Here is a 15,117-nt window from a genome sequence, read left to right as displayed (position 1 = left end):
CAAATAAATATCATATGTTCACTATTCTTAATCTGTTTTGAGTTCGGCTTAAAAGTAGAATTAAAATTTGGATTCAGATTGGTTTTGCAGTGTAAATTCTGATCAGAATCTGCATAATTAAAATTTGGATTCAGATTTTATTTGCATTGTAACTTCTGATTAGAATTTTGTACATAGTATAGATAGTTGCCACCCCTTGTCTCAGGAAGTAAGAAGAACTAGTAACTCACTGTGTAGATTTCAAGATCTAAGCAGAAAAAAATTCAAATTTTAAATTTTTAATGATAACAAGAACAGATTCCCAAAACATACAGTCAGCTGTTGGTTTCATTAATCCAAAATTTGGCAGTTACATGAAGTAGTTACATTGGAGCAAGAAATTGCTCTATTCAAAGTAGAGATGTAAATGCGTCAGATAAATGCATTTACCGATCCAATTTTGAATATGAGTAGTAAAGAAAATTGAATTTGATTACTAATTAGATTCATTTTGGATATGCAGATTCATATGTTACAATACCCATCTGAGATTGGATAAAAATTCGACCCAGTTATTAAAAAATAAAAACGCAACATCTTAAAGATTCGATAAAGATTGCTAAACCTCAGTTTTTTCGCAAAGAAATTTGTGACTCATTTTAATCTTTAAAAGCACTTGAGTGTCGTCTGACTGGAAGAAATCCTGCTTGATATGGGTTGCTTTGCTTCCTGTCAGACCAGCGCTCAAAGTCCCTACCTCTTTAAGTTGTAATTTACTCAAACTTGATGCTACTCTCGTTTCAGAACAGAAGATTCAACAGAAAAGATCAAGAGTTTCTCCCTATTTCATAGCAATCCATACCAACAAAATGGACTCACAAGAAGCTCCCCATACCACAGCAATCCATACCAACAAGATGGACTCGCAAAAAGTTGCTGAATTCTGTGTTTATTATGATAAAAAAACTGAAAACAAAAAGTTTCTTTCATCTGGCCACATCATACAGAAATTAATTTCATCAGACATACGAGAGAACCAACAAAAGAAGAAAGAAAAACTGAAAAAGTTTTCCGTGTCATGCAAAAGGTGTCCTAGCAACGGTCCTTTCACTTATCATCTTCAAATTGCATCATCAGACAGTCTCTCTACGCTCAACTCTGCATGTTGATGATGCAGCGGATGCCTTGGCCACTAAGCATCAAATCAAAAGCTGTATTGATTTCAGAGAATGGAAGATGATGTGTGATGAATTTCTCCAACTCAAGCTCCTGCAAGAAACAAGGTAAAAAGGTGAGTGAAAATGTAGAGTAGTCTACAATTTTTGCTCGCAGATTGGCGGAACAGAGAAAGAGGGTACCTTCTTCATGTACAACTCAACAACACCGGGAATGTCGGTTCGTGTCTTATAGTTGCCATAGAACGTTCCTTTCAGAGTTCTCTCATTCAGAAAGTTAATTGGCGGTGTCTTAAACACTGCATCCTTGTGAGGGACACCAACCAGGACAGCAACACCCCATCCCTGTAATCAAAGAGGATCTGCTTTACAGAAAGCACAAGCATTTGAAGGAACAAACAGAACATGAACAGTTGATGATGGAGACTGCTTGAGAACTGTAGTGCACGGTAGGTCTCAGTAAACTGATATCCACTGTGAACAGAACTGCAAAGCATACAATGGAGGAGAACACTTACATCATGAACACACTCGAATGCAGAAATCATGGCATTGATGTTTCCGGTGCACTCAACACTCCTATCGACACCACCATTTGTCATCTCAGCAATTACCTACAAGTGTGCCAATTTGATTGATCAAGAGTTGGGACAACAGGGTACGTGCATTACTCCGCTGTCTAGGATATAATTTATTCAAACCATTAAAAGTTTACAATGAGACAAAAGTAAGACAAATATAAAGAAAAAAATTATTTTTGTTGTTTAACATAAAATGTGAACTAAAAGATGAGATTTCAAGAAAGAAACCTCTTGAACAGGTCTCTTATGATCCAGTGGGTTCACAAATTCTGTGCAACCAAATTTCCTGGCTGTAATCAAAGAGAAGAAGTGTCAGTAATTAACACAAAAAGCAACAGAGGAAAGTGAACCAAAGTAGGGTAATTGCAGCTGACCTTCTTCAAACCTGTTAGGGTTAAGATCAACACCAATGATCCTGGAAGCACCAGCAACTCTTGCACCCTCAGCAGCCTAAACGAATGGCACCAAAGCAAAGGCATTTTTGTCACAAGAATGCACAACAACAAAAGTTGCATATCACAACTAAAAAGATTCAAAACACAGGAGCAACTTACAGCAAGGCCTACAGCACCCAAACCAAAAACAGCCACAGTTTGTCCTTTCTTCGGTTTAGCAACATTAACAGTAGCACCAAAACCTGAAATGTGTTTTCATCAATCTATGAACAAAGACAGAAGCAGACCCAGAGGAAGTCACCATTTTCTTGAATAATAAAGAATATGGGTGAAAACATTGAGTAGATGGTTACTTAATGAGTTTCAATTACCTGTTGAAATTCCGCAACTAAGAACACAAACTTTGTCAAGAGGTGCCTCTGGATTGATCTTGGCAAGGCAACCCACATGTACAACAGTGTACTCACTGAAGGTGGAGGTGCCAACAAAGTGATAGATGGGCTGTCCTTTAATGGAGAACCTTGATTGCCCATCAGCAAGCATCACTCCCCTGTCCGTGTTGATCCTGAGAAGATCGCACATGTTGCTTTCTTCAGATTTGCAGTGAGCACAGTCACCACATTCCCCAGTGAAGACAGGGAGGACATGGTCACCAGGCTTAAGATCGGTGACACCTTCACCAACACTCTCAACGATCCTGTCAAATTGCAAAATTATATTGAAAACAAGAAAAGATAACCAGGCCAGAAGCACAAGTTGCTTGATTTGCTTATTCATTATAAGACTTGGAGAGAAAAATATTGAAAGGGAAAGAAAGCACGTTGACATGGTAGCTTCAGTTGCAGTTACCATGGCCCTATGCAAAGTAGATGTGTGTGTGTGTGTGTGTATGAGAGAGAGAGAGAGAGAGCTCACCCTCCAGCCTCATGTCCGAAGATTCTGGGAAACACAGGTGTCTGTCCCTGCAATGCAGGAAATGACGCTAAAATTTAGTTCAAGAAATCAACATAAATGATTAAATCATACTAAACGTTCACATTCACAAATGTAAGAAGGAGGCTTCATTGGTTCCCGAATGTACTCACCAAAAAACTGAAAAACAACTCTAAATCAAGTGAAAATGGACAGAAAATGTGAAGGAGTTGGGAGGGATGGTGACCAGAAACGTACCTTTGCTTCCCAGAAGTAGACATCAGTATGACAGAGGGAGGTGTAAAGGATCCTGATCCTGGCTTCCATTGCTTGAGGCGGCGCAACCTCAACCTCCTCTATCACCAGCGGCTTGCCTGCCTCCCATGCAACAGCAGCTGAACCAATACAGACAACGAGAGCTTAGACCAAAAGAACCAAACTGAACTGTAATAGGAGAAACTAGAAATGGCTATCAAGAATCCTTTTTAAGAAAATATAACTCTACATTACTTCCCCACAGCCGCACCATTCCAAATCCAACCACCCACAAGAACAAGGAAAATGTTCACTACCCATCAAAGAATGAAAAAAGCATTTTCCCATTTGTTACTTCCCTCAGCCGAGAGAGAGAGAGAGAGAGAGAGAGAGAGAGAGAGAGAGAGAGAGAGAGAGTTCTCGTATGGTCTTACCTTTGCATCGGATCACCTGACCGGCGGTAGCCATTATCTTCAACGCCAAAACGGAAAGAACCCAGCAGAAGTGAAACGAGGGAGAGGGAAAGATCTAAGGAGAACCCTTCGAGATTGCCACCAGGGACAGCCGCTTCCTCGACGAACAAAGAGGAGGCCACCATGGCTATTTATAGCTTCAAGACAGGGTATGGTGCAGACCAGGAGAGGACGCGTTGAGAGAAAAGCCCTAGGGATGGCCGGGATACTGCGGCATTTGCTCTCACTGGTCTCTGAAATTTGCTTTCCAACGCAAACAGGACAGAGAGAGACATTCAAGCGGCGCCACCGTTTGAGCCAACAAAAATCAGGCTCATGGTTTTCACCTTCCACAGTGGCAACATAAAAACCGAGAGAGAGATTGAGGTCGACACTCGAAAACCGGCGACTGCCATGGGACGACAAGGTTGCAGTGACACGTTCTCTGTTCGGCTTTTTTTGAAGGAAAGCTGAATCACCGACTCCTGTGCAATGTGGGCGGAGCATGGCACACTATAATTTAAGATAAATTCATGAATGGTAATCTACAGACTAGAATGCGCGTCCCCTGTTACTTTTTGACGTAAACTAATTATTACCGCGGGTAGGGGTGAACACGGAGTTCAACTAACGCTCGGCCGTTCGAGAGTCATTTGTTTAACGAATAGAGCTTAGTTCATGAGTCGACTTGTTTAAATAATTGAATTTAGTTCTAGTTCAACACATAAGTGCTGAGTCTAGATCAAACTTTAATTGAGTTTATCGAGTATTAATCAAATCAATATATTCAATCGAGTTTACAAGTTTGTAAAGCCTTAATGTCGAGCTCAAGCTCAACACGTAAGGATGAATATCAATTATATTAAATGAGTTTGTTGAGCCTTAATCGAGTCGAGTTCGAGTTCAGCATATAACGATGAATATCAATTTTATTGAAACGAGTTTGTCGAACTTTAATCAAGTCGAGCTCAAGCTCAACACATAACTACTGAGTTGAATTATTATTGAGTTGCTTCCATTGAGCTATTATCGAGCTTGAGCCGAGTTGAGATTGAAGTTTTATTAGTCAAGTCGAGCTCTAGCTGACACAACTCGGGCTCGATTCAACTCGTGTTCACCCTAACTGCTGACCACTAGCTTTTCTCTCCACTTCATGTTTAAGATCATCTCATAACTTACGCTCAAAATTTGAGGGCTCAATCATTAAGTGAAATGGTTAGGGCTGTTGACAAATTTGATTTGAATTGGATGTTATTCTAATGAAATGCTATAAATTGAATTGAAGGGTCTACTATAAACCTAATCAGGTCTTTCAAACTTTTGAGAGGGGTAAAAAGAGAATATCTGAATCTACTTTTTTTAATTTAAAATCCAAAGATAATTAGGTCCTTTGCATTTGAATTTGACTTTTAAGTACACAATAAATCATGCATATATTATAATATTTTAAGAACCAACTTCAAAAGAAATGAACATTCAATTCAAGGTACTTGTGTGAAATTAAATCCCAATCTAAATTAATGGAATATACATAACATCGAATCTCAATCTAAATCCGATTGAACGTCAGAATCTTAACTTTTCTTACCTATATATGTTTTTCCGAATATATTCATATCTGAATCCGAATTCAAAATCCAATTTTACAATTTGGTTCTGATCCAAATCCAATTTTCATATTTATATCTGAATCGAATCTAATCAATTTTCAATATACAAGAGCATTGGGTATGAAGTATTTATTTAAAACTAAATCTGATTTAAACATAATATGAATTCGACCATACATTCATGTATATTTGAATCTAAATTCGAGTATGATCGGATGTTATTTCTTAAATCTGAATTCTATCAAAGTAATCAGCTACTATTATTATTCTTTTCATATCCTTTTTTTTTTGAATGATTTAGTCAGATATATCAGATTCAAATCGAATGCATTAACATCCTTAAACCATAGTTGAATACTAGTGTTGTCACTACACTACCCTATTCCTCTATATTGTATGTATAATAATAAAGAAAAAATTTATTTTCACAAACTTTAAGGTACCTGTGTTATTTTTAAATAAAGGAAGATCAAATAATTAATAGGATGACACTCTAAGAGGCATCATTTTAAAGGCAAAAAATTGATTTTGTCTCTAAAACAGCATTTGTTTAACATTTGGACTACATTGATATTATGTTTAAGAAAAGCTCATGCCCAGAATATTCACAAGAAGTTATGTTTTGGGTGTCACTCTCTTATTGGAGAGTTCTTTTCCACAAATTTTGAAACATAATGCTGCAACTGACACCATTATAAGAGAATGAACATTATGTTCATTACCATTACTTTAGACAAAATAATATGATTATGTCTAGCATTTAATCATTATCACCAACACTAATCACCAAATATGGAAACTGCATGTTTAATTGTATCATGTTTTCTATGATTAAAAATATGTTGCCGTTCAACATAGAAAGGCACAATGCTCAGGCCTTGTTCCCAAGGGAGACATGGGATTAGATGGGAGTTTCGACTTTCCTCTTGGCTGTTAAGGGTTAATATGAGCCGAGTCGAGCCCCAGTTCAGTCAGCTCAAGCTCAGTTCAACTAATGAAACATCGAGCTCAAGAATAGCTCGATAGAAGCAGCTTGAGCTCGACTCGGTAGTTACGTATTGAGTTCCAACTCGACTCGATTAAAGCTCGATAAACTCGTTTGAATAGAATTGATATTCACTGTTACGTGTTGAGCTCGAGCTCAACTCGATTAAGGTTTGACAAACTCGTTTGAAGCTCAAGCTCGACTTGATTAAAGCTTGACGAACTCATTTGAATAGAATTGATATTCATCGTTACGTGTTGAACTTGAACTCGACTTGATTAAGGCTCAACAAACTTGTAAACTAATTTGAATATATCGACTTGATTAATGCTTAACAAATTCGATTAAGGCTCGAGCTCGACTCGGCAGTTGGGTGTTGAGGTTGAACTCAACTCAATTATTTAAACGAGTCGATTCATGAACTCGAACTCGACTCATTAAGTAAATGACTCGGCTCGAACTCGTTCATGAGCCGAGTTTTAACTAGTCGAGCTCCAATAGCTCGACTTGTTGTTCACCCCTATTGGCAGTAGGATAAAATACTCCTCCTTCTCACCAAGAAGGATGTAATTTAGATCAATGCCCAATTCAATTTAGTAAACTTCAAATCATTCTTTTTTTTTACTTCTAATGGCGCCAACCAAATTTAACGGTCAAAAGCTTACTTGTCTACTTAGATCATTGGTTCAAGTGGCAGAGCATCAATTCTGTTTGTATAAATAAGTACGAAAAATAGTACTCATTGACATGCATTGGGAGTCCAACACCAAGCACTAACATAGCCCTCAAAAAGGATTATGGCTCTCACTTATACTAGAATATTCCTCTTACCCAATAATCATATGGATATCATCAAGTCATGGTTCTGCCAATTTTTATATATTTTCATGTTAGATTTTGACTTACTAAAGTTTCAAAAGTTTAAATCATTCAATGTTGTTGTCACGGACTGACAACTTCGGCCCGTGCAGCGCAACAAGAACCTGATTGCCGCAAAGCCTTCAAACCACCGAACGGGGCGCAAAAGTAGTTTGAGAAAACAAGTGTATAAAGAATGCTTGTGAATAAAGAAATCTCGCAATGTATTCGCTTGGAAAATTAGTACATCACGAGAAAGATAAGTAAGGAGAATGATCTCGACTTTACTTATGTTGGATGGTCGAGGCCGCTTACAGGATTCCCATGTCGACCACCCAAAACAAGAAATCCCAATACTTGACACTTAGACCGGTGGGAGGGTACTCCCTTACAAGTAAACATGCATAAGCAAATGACTCAACATAAGCAAAGGAAGCACAATGCAAAACAAAGCAAAGGACTCTACAGACTCCCAGACACAGGGGAACAGGCTCCCCCCTTCAAGTTATGCGCCGTCCTTGGCGCCAGCAGTTTCATGATAGGCCTTGACTTCCAGCGGGTAGCGCTGCTTCATGCGGAATGCATATTCCCAGGTGGGGTTGTGTTCGCCTATCCACTTCACTTGGTACTTCTTCGGCTCCCCCAAATAGTTTGTCTTGTGCCGAAGAATCTCTTCCATCTGACGGTCCGCCGCTCGCTTGGTCGGCGGGGCTCGCTGCAGGATCGGGTCTCGTTCTGGAACGCTTCGCTCGGGGTCTTCCTCATCGACATAGAAGGGCTTCAGGTTACAAACATGGAACACTGAATGCACCTTAAAGTCTGACGGCAAGTCTAGCTTGTAGGCTAGCTTTCCGATTCTCTTCAGTACCGTAAAGGGTCCCTCATACTTGCGGATCAATGACCTGTGTCGACCACGGAAAATGCCCGTGCGATCAGGATAGAGCTTTACGAGGACTTGATCACCCACTCGGAATTCCATTGGCCTTCGATTCCGATATGCAAACTTTTTCATCTTTTTGGCGGCCTTGTGTAAGAACGCCTTAGCCATTTCCGTCTGTTCCTGCCAATCGCGAACGAACTGGTAGGCAAAAGTGGGTCTTCCCTTTTCTTGGGCTGCAAGGGTATGCGGCATCAACGGTTGTTGTCCAGTGGCTATTTCGAATGGACTATGTCCAGAAGACTCGCTCTTCTGCAAATTATAGCAAAATTGAGCTACATCCAACAATTTCACTCAATCCTTTTGATTCGCACTGACATAATGTCGAAGGTATTGTTCCAACAATTCGTTGATTCGTTCAGTTTGGCCGTCCATTTGAGGGTGGAAACTTGTTGAGAATAATAAATCCGAACCCAACAAACGAAATACTTCGCGCCAAAATTTCCCTGTGAAGCGAGCGTCCCAATCACTGACAATGCTTTTCGGCATGCCCCAATGCTTGACAATATGCTTCACGAACAACTCGGCCGTCTTTTCCGCGGGACATTCTTTAGAGGCTGGGATGAAGGTGACATACTTTGAAAATCTATCCACAACCACAAGGATGGAGCTGAAGCCGTCAACTTTGGGCAAGCTGACGATGAAGTCCATGGAGAGGCATTCCCAAGGACGTTCTGGAATAGGAAGAGGCTCCAGGAGACCGGCAGGCTTCTGGTTTGTTCCCTTGTCCTGCTGACAGATCAAGCATGTTTTCACATATGCTTCGATGTCGTCGCGCATCTGTGGCCAGTAGTAGCCACGTTCGAGCAGTGCCAGTGTCCGCTCCTGGCCAAGATGGCCAGCCCACAACGAGTCATGACACTCCTTCAGCAACTCTCGTCGGAGATTGCCCCATCTAGGCACGAACACTCGTCTGCCCTTTGCCATCAAAAGTCTATCTTGTAGCCAGAATCGTCGCGTCTTTCCCGCCTCCGTTGTTTCGACCAAGTGCTTGGCCACTGGGTCCTGCTTCATGCCTTCTCGAATCCGCCCGAGAAGAGCACCCTCGAGTTGCGCTTCGGATGATGCTGTCCGGGTAGCTGCCAACTCCGCCTTCCGACTCAGTGCATCGACTACGACGTTTGTCTTCTCTGCCTTGTATTCCAAGGCAAAATCGAATTCTGCAAGGAATTCCTGCCATCGAGCTTGCTTCGGACTCAACTTCTTTTGAGTCTGGAAGTAGCTTGTAGCTACATTATCAGTCTTTACCACGAATTGGGACCCCAATAAGTAATGCCTCCATGTGCAAAGACAATGAATAATGACCGTCATTTCCCTTTCATGCACGGAGTACCGTCGCTCCGCGTCTTTCAGCTTCCGACTCTCATAGGCAACTGGATGACCTTCCTGCATCAAAACTCCACCAATGGCAAAATCTGATGCATCCGTGTGGACTTCAAATTTCCTTGTGTGGTCGGGCAACCTGAGCACATGCTCCTGCGTCAGGGCCCTCTTCAACTTGTCGAAGGCATCTTCTTCGAGCTCTTCCCAAGCGCAAGTTCGGTTTTTCTTCAACAAATCAGTGAGAGGCGCAGTTATCAAAGAATACCCCTCAATGAATCGTCGATAGTAATTCGCCAAACCGAGAAAAGAACGTAGTTACGGTACATTGGTTGGCGGTTTTCAGTCTCGAATTGCTTCCACCTTTTCTTTGTCCATTCGCAGCTGACCTTTTCCCACAATTTAAAATGTGTAGGGATATGACCTAGATGATTAAAAACAAACAAAAAAAAAAAACTTCAAATAGTTGTGTATATAAATCAATCTTCATGGATTATAATGTTTTGACTTACGCAAAAACATTAAAATCATTGCATTGTCCTTGCAAATGTCCTATCGAATAAACAAATTAAGAACTTTCCCAAGATCGATTTTTGTGTTTGGAACCAATTAGGTCAGTTGTGGTGATCACCTTTACGCTAACATTCTAGAAAAAGACTCGAACAACTTTTTTATTTTCTAAAGCTTTTCTCAAATTAAAACAATATTGCGGCCGATTTCTTTTCCTAGGGACATGTCAAATAAAAAGAAAAAAGGTTTATGAAACATCTTCTTCATCTATATTAGTTCACACTTTTTTGTCTTCACTACCACTACCAATATGTAAAAGATCAATGGCTCAAATTGTTTCTCATCTGTTTAACATATAAATAGGCAGTTGGGAAAAAAAAAATAAAAAGGTGATGAAACATCTTCTTCCCCTAGTATTAGTTCACATCTTCTTTTTTCTTAAGAAGAAAACGACTTCTTTAAATCTTCACTTTTAGGTTATTTGACATTGGACCATTCAATTAAACTTTCACAATATTTCCGAAGAGTTGTTTATTGAGGAGAGTTGGTAGGTGGTTAGTTTTTGTTTCCAATTTCCATGACATCAACCTTTGTGTTGCAAAAAAAAAAAGCACCAATCTGTAAATAGTGCATAATGGAGCGCCACCCAAGACACCACTAAGAAGTCCATTAGAAGATGAGGGGAATAGGGAGGCTTTAGTCTCACTTGATGAGACCCTCACTCACCCATTTAAGCTTTCACAATATGGAGAGTTAACATCGTTTAAAGCGGTAAGTAATGTCAGTATTGGCAGCAGCGGCATCTCGGTTTGCTTATCGAAACAGCGTATCAGCCGCTACACATGCCAAACCACCTTAGCTTCTCTTCAAAACAATTAAAACTGAAGACCTTTCTTTAGCCTGTGTCGCAGATGGGCCGATACGGTGACGATACGGGCCAATGAGCTACGGAATTGATACGTCCAATACAATGAGGAAACAACTCTGATATTCTATATGGAATTGGATCTGGATGGGCTCTTAGTCAAATCTTAGTTGGATATTGGACTAGGAGTCAAATTCCATTACACATACCATACCAAAATGAGTCCAATTAGTAAATTGGATCCAAACTGATTAAATGACCTGCCCCCTCCCCCCTACTTGGTCAGATCCATTAGGGTTTACCGATGCGAAGTGTCTTCTCTTTTTCTGTCTCTTTCATCTTTCTCTCTCCAAGGAACTTAGCTTGTCAGATAGAGTATAAGCTTGGGCATAGGACCGGGCTCGGACTTGAAAAAAAAGGCATCAGGTCGGCTTGGGTGAGCCCGATTAATCCCGGTTCAGTTTTGATAAGATTTTTTAAATATTATTTTTATTAATTTATATGGCAATCATCACATTAATTAATAGACAAATTAATTATATTTATATATTATATTATATTATATATATATATATATATTAATTTTAACCGAACCTAGCCCGAGCTCGGGTTTGAGGCCAGGCTAGGCCAGACGCCAATCTCGCGCAGGTGTAATATTTTTTTTGGGGTCAGAAAGAGGTGAAAATTTAAGGAATGCTTATTGTTACGAAGAAAACGAACGTTACAGAAATTACTTTTTAAACTAATCATGAACATAGGACCGCATCTAGACCTGACAGACCAATACAAAAGAACTAAAATGAGAAACGTCGACTCGGCAAGTGCCCCCAAGAGCTGCACCGAAGCAACATGGATGCATTCCCAGATTCTCTTTCTTCTTCAGTTCTGCAACATCTGCTTCCTTGACTAATGATCCATCGTCATTACACAGCGAATACCTTGGCCACTAAGCATCAGATCAAAGGCCTTGTTGATTTCAGAAAATGGAATATGGTGTGTGATGAACTTCTCCAACTCAAGCTCCTGTCAACAGCCAAACATTTAGCCACATTCCTCAGGACTGCAATCAAAGTAACTAGAATAAAAGATAGAGAGAGAGAGAGATTACCTTCTTCATGTATAATTCAACGACCCCGGGGATGTCAGTACGTGTTTTATAGTTACCATAGAAAGTTCCCTTTAGAGTTTTCTCATTCAAGAAGTTGATGGGGTGTGTCTTGAATACTGCTTCTTGGTGGGGGACACCAACCAGAACAGCTACCCCCCATCCCTGTAACAGAGAAAGAACTGTCTTCAGAAGGCCAGACATTAACAAGGAGCAAAGGACATAAGCTTCACATGGTGTTAAGGTGGCAAACAAAAAAAAGAGGCAAATAACCACTGCGAGCTTAATGAACAACTGAACAGAAAGTCGATGATGTAGAAGACATCACTTACATCATGAACACATTCAAAGGCAGAAATCATGGCATTGATATTCCCAGTGCACTCAACACTTCTATCAACACCACCATTTGTCATTTCAGCAATCACCTGAAAGTGCCGAAAAAGTGCAACTAGTTAGCATTAGCTGCTGCAGGGCTACAGAATAGATAATTGTGAATAATGGGTTCTGAGGACTAATGGACTTCTACCAACGCTGTTATACTGTAGAAAACAACGAGGAGGTAACGTTTATTTAAGAGGAAATGTACTAGAAAGATACCTCCTGAATAGGTCTGTCATAGTCCTTTGGGTTTAGGAACTCTGTGCAGCCAAACTTCTTTGCTGAAATCAACGAAATGAAGAGTCAAATAACTTTTACAAGAGGAATCACAATGAATTGGATTATGACCATCCATTCGTTCATGACTCACCTTCTTCAAATCTGTTGGGGTTCAGATCAACTCCAATGATCCTTGAAGCACCAGCGAACCTTGCACCCTCGGCGGCCTAAAAGGTTGAAGCAAGAACTTCTTGTCAGGCTAAAGAAGTAAATGGGATATAACTAAGCATATCACTTGATGAGGACAAGGAAACTTACTGCAAGGCCAACAGCACCCAAGCCAAAAACAGCCACTGTTTGGCCTTTCTTTGGTTTAGCAACATTAACAGTGGCACCAAAACCTGAAATGTGTTCGAACAAACTATTGGTCAATGCAGAAATTTCTCAGGAAACTCATGTATTTTCTTATATCAAAAGAAACAGAACAAGAATGTGGGAATGACCAAATAGAGAGTGTCATTACCTGTTGAAATTCCACAGCTGAGGACACAGACTTTGTCGAGAGGAGCCTCTGGGTTGACCTTGGCAAGGCAACCTGCATGCACAACTGTGTATTCACTGAAGGTGGAGGTGCCAACAAAGTGATAGATGGGCTGCCCTCTAATGGAGAACCTTGATTGCCCATCAGCAAGCATCACTCCCCTGTCAGTGTTGATCCTCAGAAGATCACACATGTTACTCTCTTCAGACTTGCAGTGAACACATTCACCACATTCCCCAGTGAAGACAGGGAGGACATGGTCGCCAGGTTTAAGGTCAGTTACACCTTCACCAGCACTCTCAACGATCCTGCCAAATTGAAAATCAACCTGATGAGAGGAATTAAGGTAATCATTACCTCAAAGTATAGTTTTTTTTTAAATATACTCAGTTGGCCCTGTCTTGAAGCATGCAAGTTGTAGAAATTCTAGTCTTTAAGCAAACAAAGGACACTTTTCAATACCGCAGTTTGTTTATTTCTCAATACCCAGGAAAAGATGGACCTCTGTTTTAGGGACAGACAAAATCATGTACTCCACAAACTGGAGAGAAAGAAGGAAAGGAATAAGAATGACAGAGTTTGAAAGGAGAGAGAAAAACGCTTACCCTCCAGCTTCATGGCCAAAGATTCTAGGAAACAAAGGTTTCTGTCCCTGCATTTGCAGAAAATGGAAAAGAGGAACTTGTTAAGAACTTAGAAAAGGAGCAACGCTGATGTCTGTTTTTTCCAAGCATAAAAAAAAAAACCAGTGAATACACGGGAAGAAAATTTGAGCACAGGAAGAAAAGGAAAGAGAACACTGATGTGCTGAAAATTTATGCGGAAAGCTACCTTTGCTTCCCAGAAGTAGACATCGGTGTGGCAGAGAGCAGTGAAGAGGATCTTCACCCTGACCTCCATGGCTTGGGGTGGTGCCACCTCAACCTCTTCAATCACCAATGGCTTGCCTGCCTCCCATGAAACAGCAGCTGAACCAACAAACCCACAGACACAAAACAGAGAGAGATCAGGCAAAAAAAAAAAAAACAGAACCAGAACAGCGAAAACCAAAACACAAAAAATTGTCGAAGTGTACGTCAAATTTTGTAGTTGTTTCTCCTAAAAATTTGAAGATCAGTAGAAACCCAAGTGGCAAAAAAGGAGAAGGATCAACAATTTACAAGTTTTTTCCTTCGCAACCTTCACAAAGGAAGACAACATGTCTGTTTTTCATTTCGTCCGGTTTCCAATAAAATATGACATAGTACATAATTAGACCAATAAGGATTGCTTCATAACCACACCGACGGCTTGAGACGCAAAAGGATTGTGGGATATTTTTCACAGGAAAGAGTTTCTCTTACCTTTGCAACGGATGACTTGACCAGCAGTAGCCATTTTAATCTTCAGCACCCAACGAAAGAGACGATGGAGAAAATAGGGATGGGGAGATAGCTAAGAACTAGGAGAGCTTTCGATCTGTATTCAACAGTCGAATTTCTTCGTTGGAGATGCCATTGGCGCTCATGGCTATTTATACAGCTCAGGCCAAGTGGATATTTACAGGAAAAGGTGAGGCGCGGATATTGAAGAGGAGAGAGAAAACTACCGGCTTTCTTGGACACCGCCGGTTTTGATTGCAGCGGTTTTGAGTGGGAACATCCACTTTTCTTTCCCCCTCTTTTCTTCGTCAACGCGAACAGAAATTGCTGGCGCCTCTGATTGGGCCAAACCGCTCCCTGGTTTTCCCTATAGATTCTTCATTCTTGTCTTCTCATCTTGCTAGAAGGTCCAAAATCTCGTTATTTTCGCCCGGCTGTCAATAGACCGGATTGATTTTATGAAAAAAACAAAACATTTTGCAATTCACATTTGAAAAAAATCGTGTCTAGAAAAGTTTATTTATTGTTATTTCTTAATCAATGTTACACTTTTCTTAAAAATTATCGAATAAAAGTATTACGTTTATTAGCAAAAGAAAATAGCCATAGTTGAATCACATTCTTATTATTTCAACCATTTTACTTTTGTTTTTGAAGTTATATTGATAGTCTTTAT

General features: G+C 40.2%; 2 protein-coding genes across 2 annotated transcripts; both read right to left on the bottom strand.

Annotated features, from left to right (window-relative positions):
• Positions 1-902: 902 nt before the first annotated feature.
• Positions 903-4,223, bottom strand: LOC116266659 (alcohol dehydrogenase 1). Its single transcript, XM_031647968.2, has 10 exons — positions 3,732-4,223; positions 3,301-3,437; positions 3,046-3,092; positions 2,502-2,827; positions 2,290-2,372; positions 2,110-2,185; positions 1,964-2,025; positions 1,673-1,768; positions 1,338-1,499; positions 903-1,248 (listed from the first exon to the last, which is right to left on the bottom strand). The coding sequence occupies exons 1-10, from the start codon at positions 3,763-3,765 to the stop codon at positions 1,132-1,134; spliced, it is 1,140 nt and encodes a 379-aa protein (XP_031503828.1). The 5' UTR covers positions 3,766-4,223; the 3' UTR covers positions 903-1,131.
• A 7,290-nt stretch (positions 4,224-11,513) lies between these two features.
• On the bottom strand, positions 11,514-14,782 carry LOC116266857 (alcohol dehydrogenase 1-like). The gene is made up of 10 exons (XM_031648291.2): positions 14,424-14,782; positions 13,912-14,048; positions 13,686-13,732; positions 13,063-13,388; positions 12,858-12,940; positions 12,691-12,766; positions 12,540-12,601; positions 12,272-12,367; positions 11,943-12,104; positions 11,514-11,857 (listed from the first exon to the last, which is right to left on the bottom strand). The coding sequence occupies exons 1-10, from the start codon at positions 14,455-14,457 to the stop codon at positions 11,741-11,743; spliced, it is 1,140 nt and encodes a 379-aa protein (XP_031504151.1). The 5' UTR covers positions 14,458-14,782; the 3' UTR covers positions 11,514-11,740.
• Positions 14,783-15,117: the final 335 nt, after the last annotated feature.

This window comes from Nymphaea colorata, chromosome 13 (assembly GCF_008831285.2).
Source record: "Nymphaea colorata isolate Beijing-Zhang1983 chromosome 13, ASM883128v2, whole genome shotgun sequence".
NCBI classification, from domain to species: Eukaryota; Viridiplantae; Streptophyta; class Magnoliopsida; order Nymphaeales; family Nymphaeaceae; genus Nymphaea; species Nymphaea colorata.
Note: the sequence above shows the minus strand (reverse complement) of the source record. Positions and strands in the feature narration are given on the sequence as shown.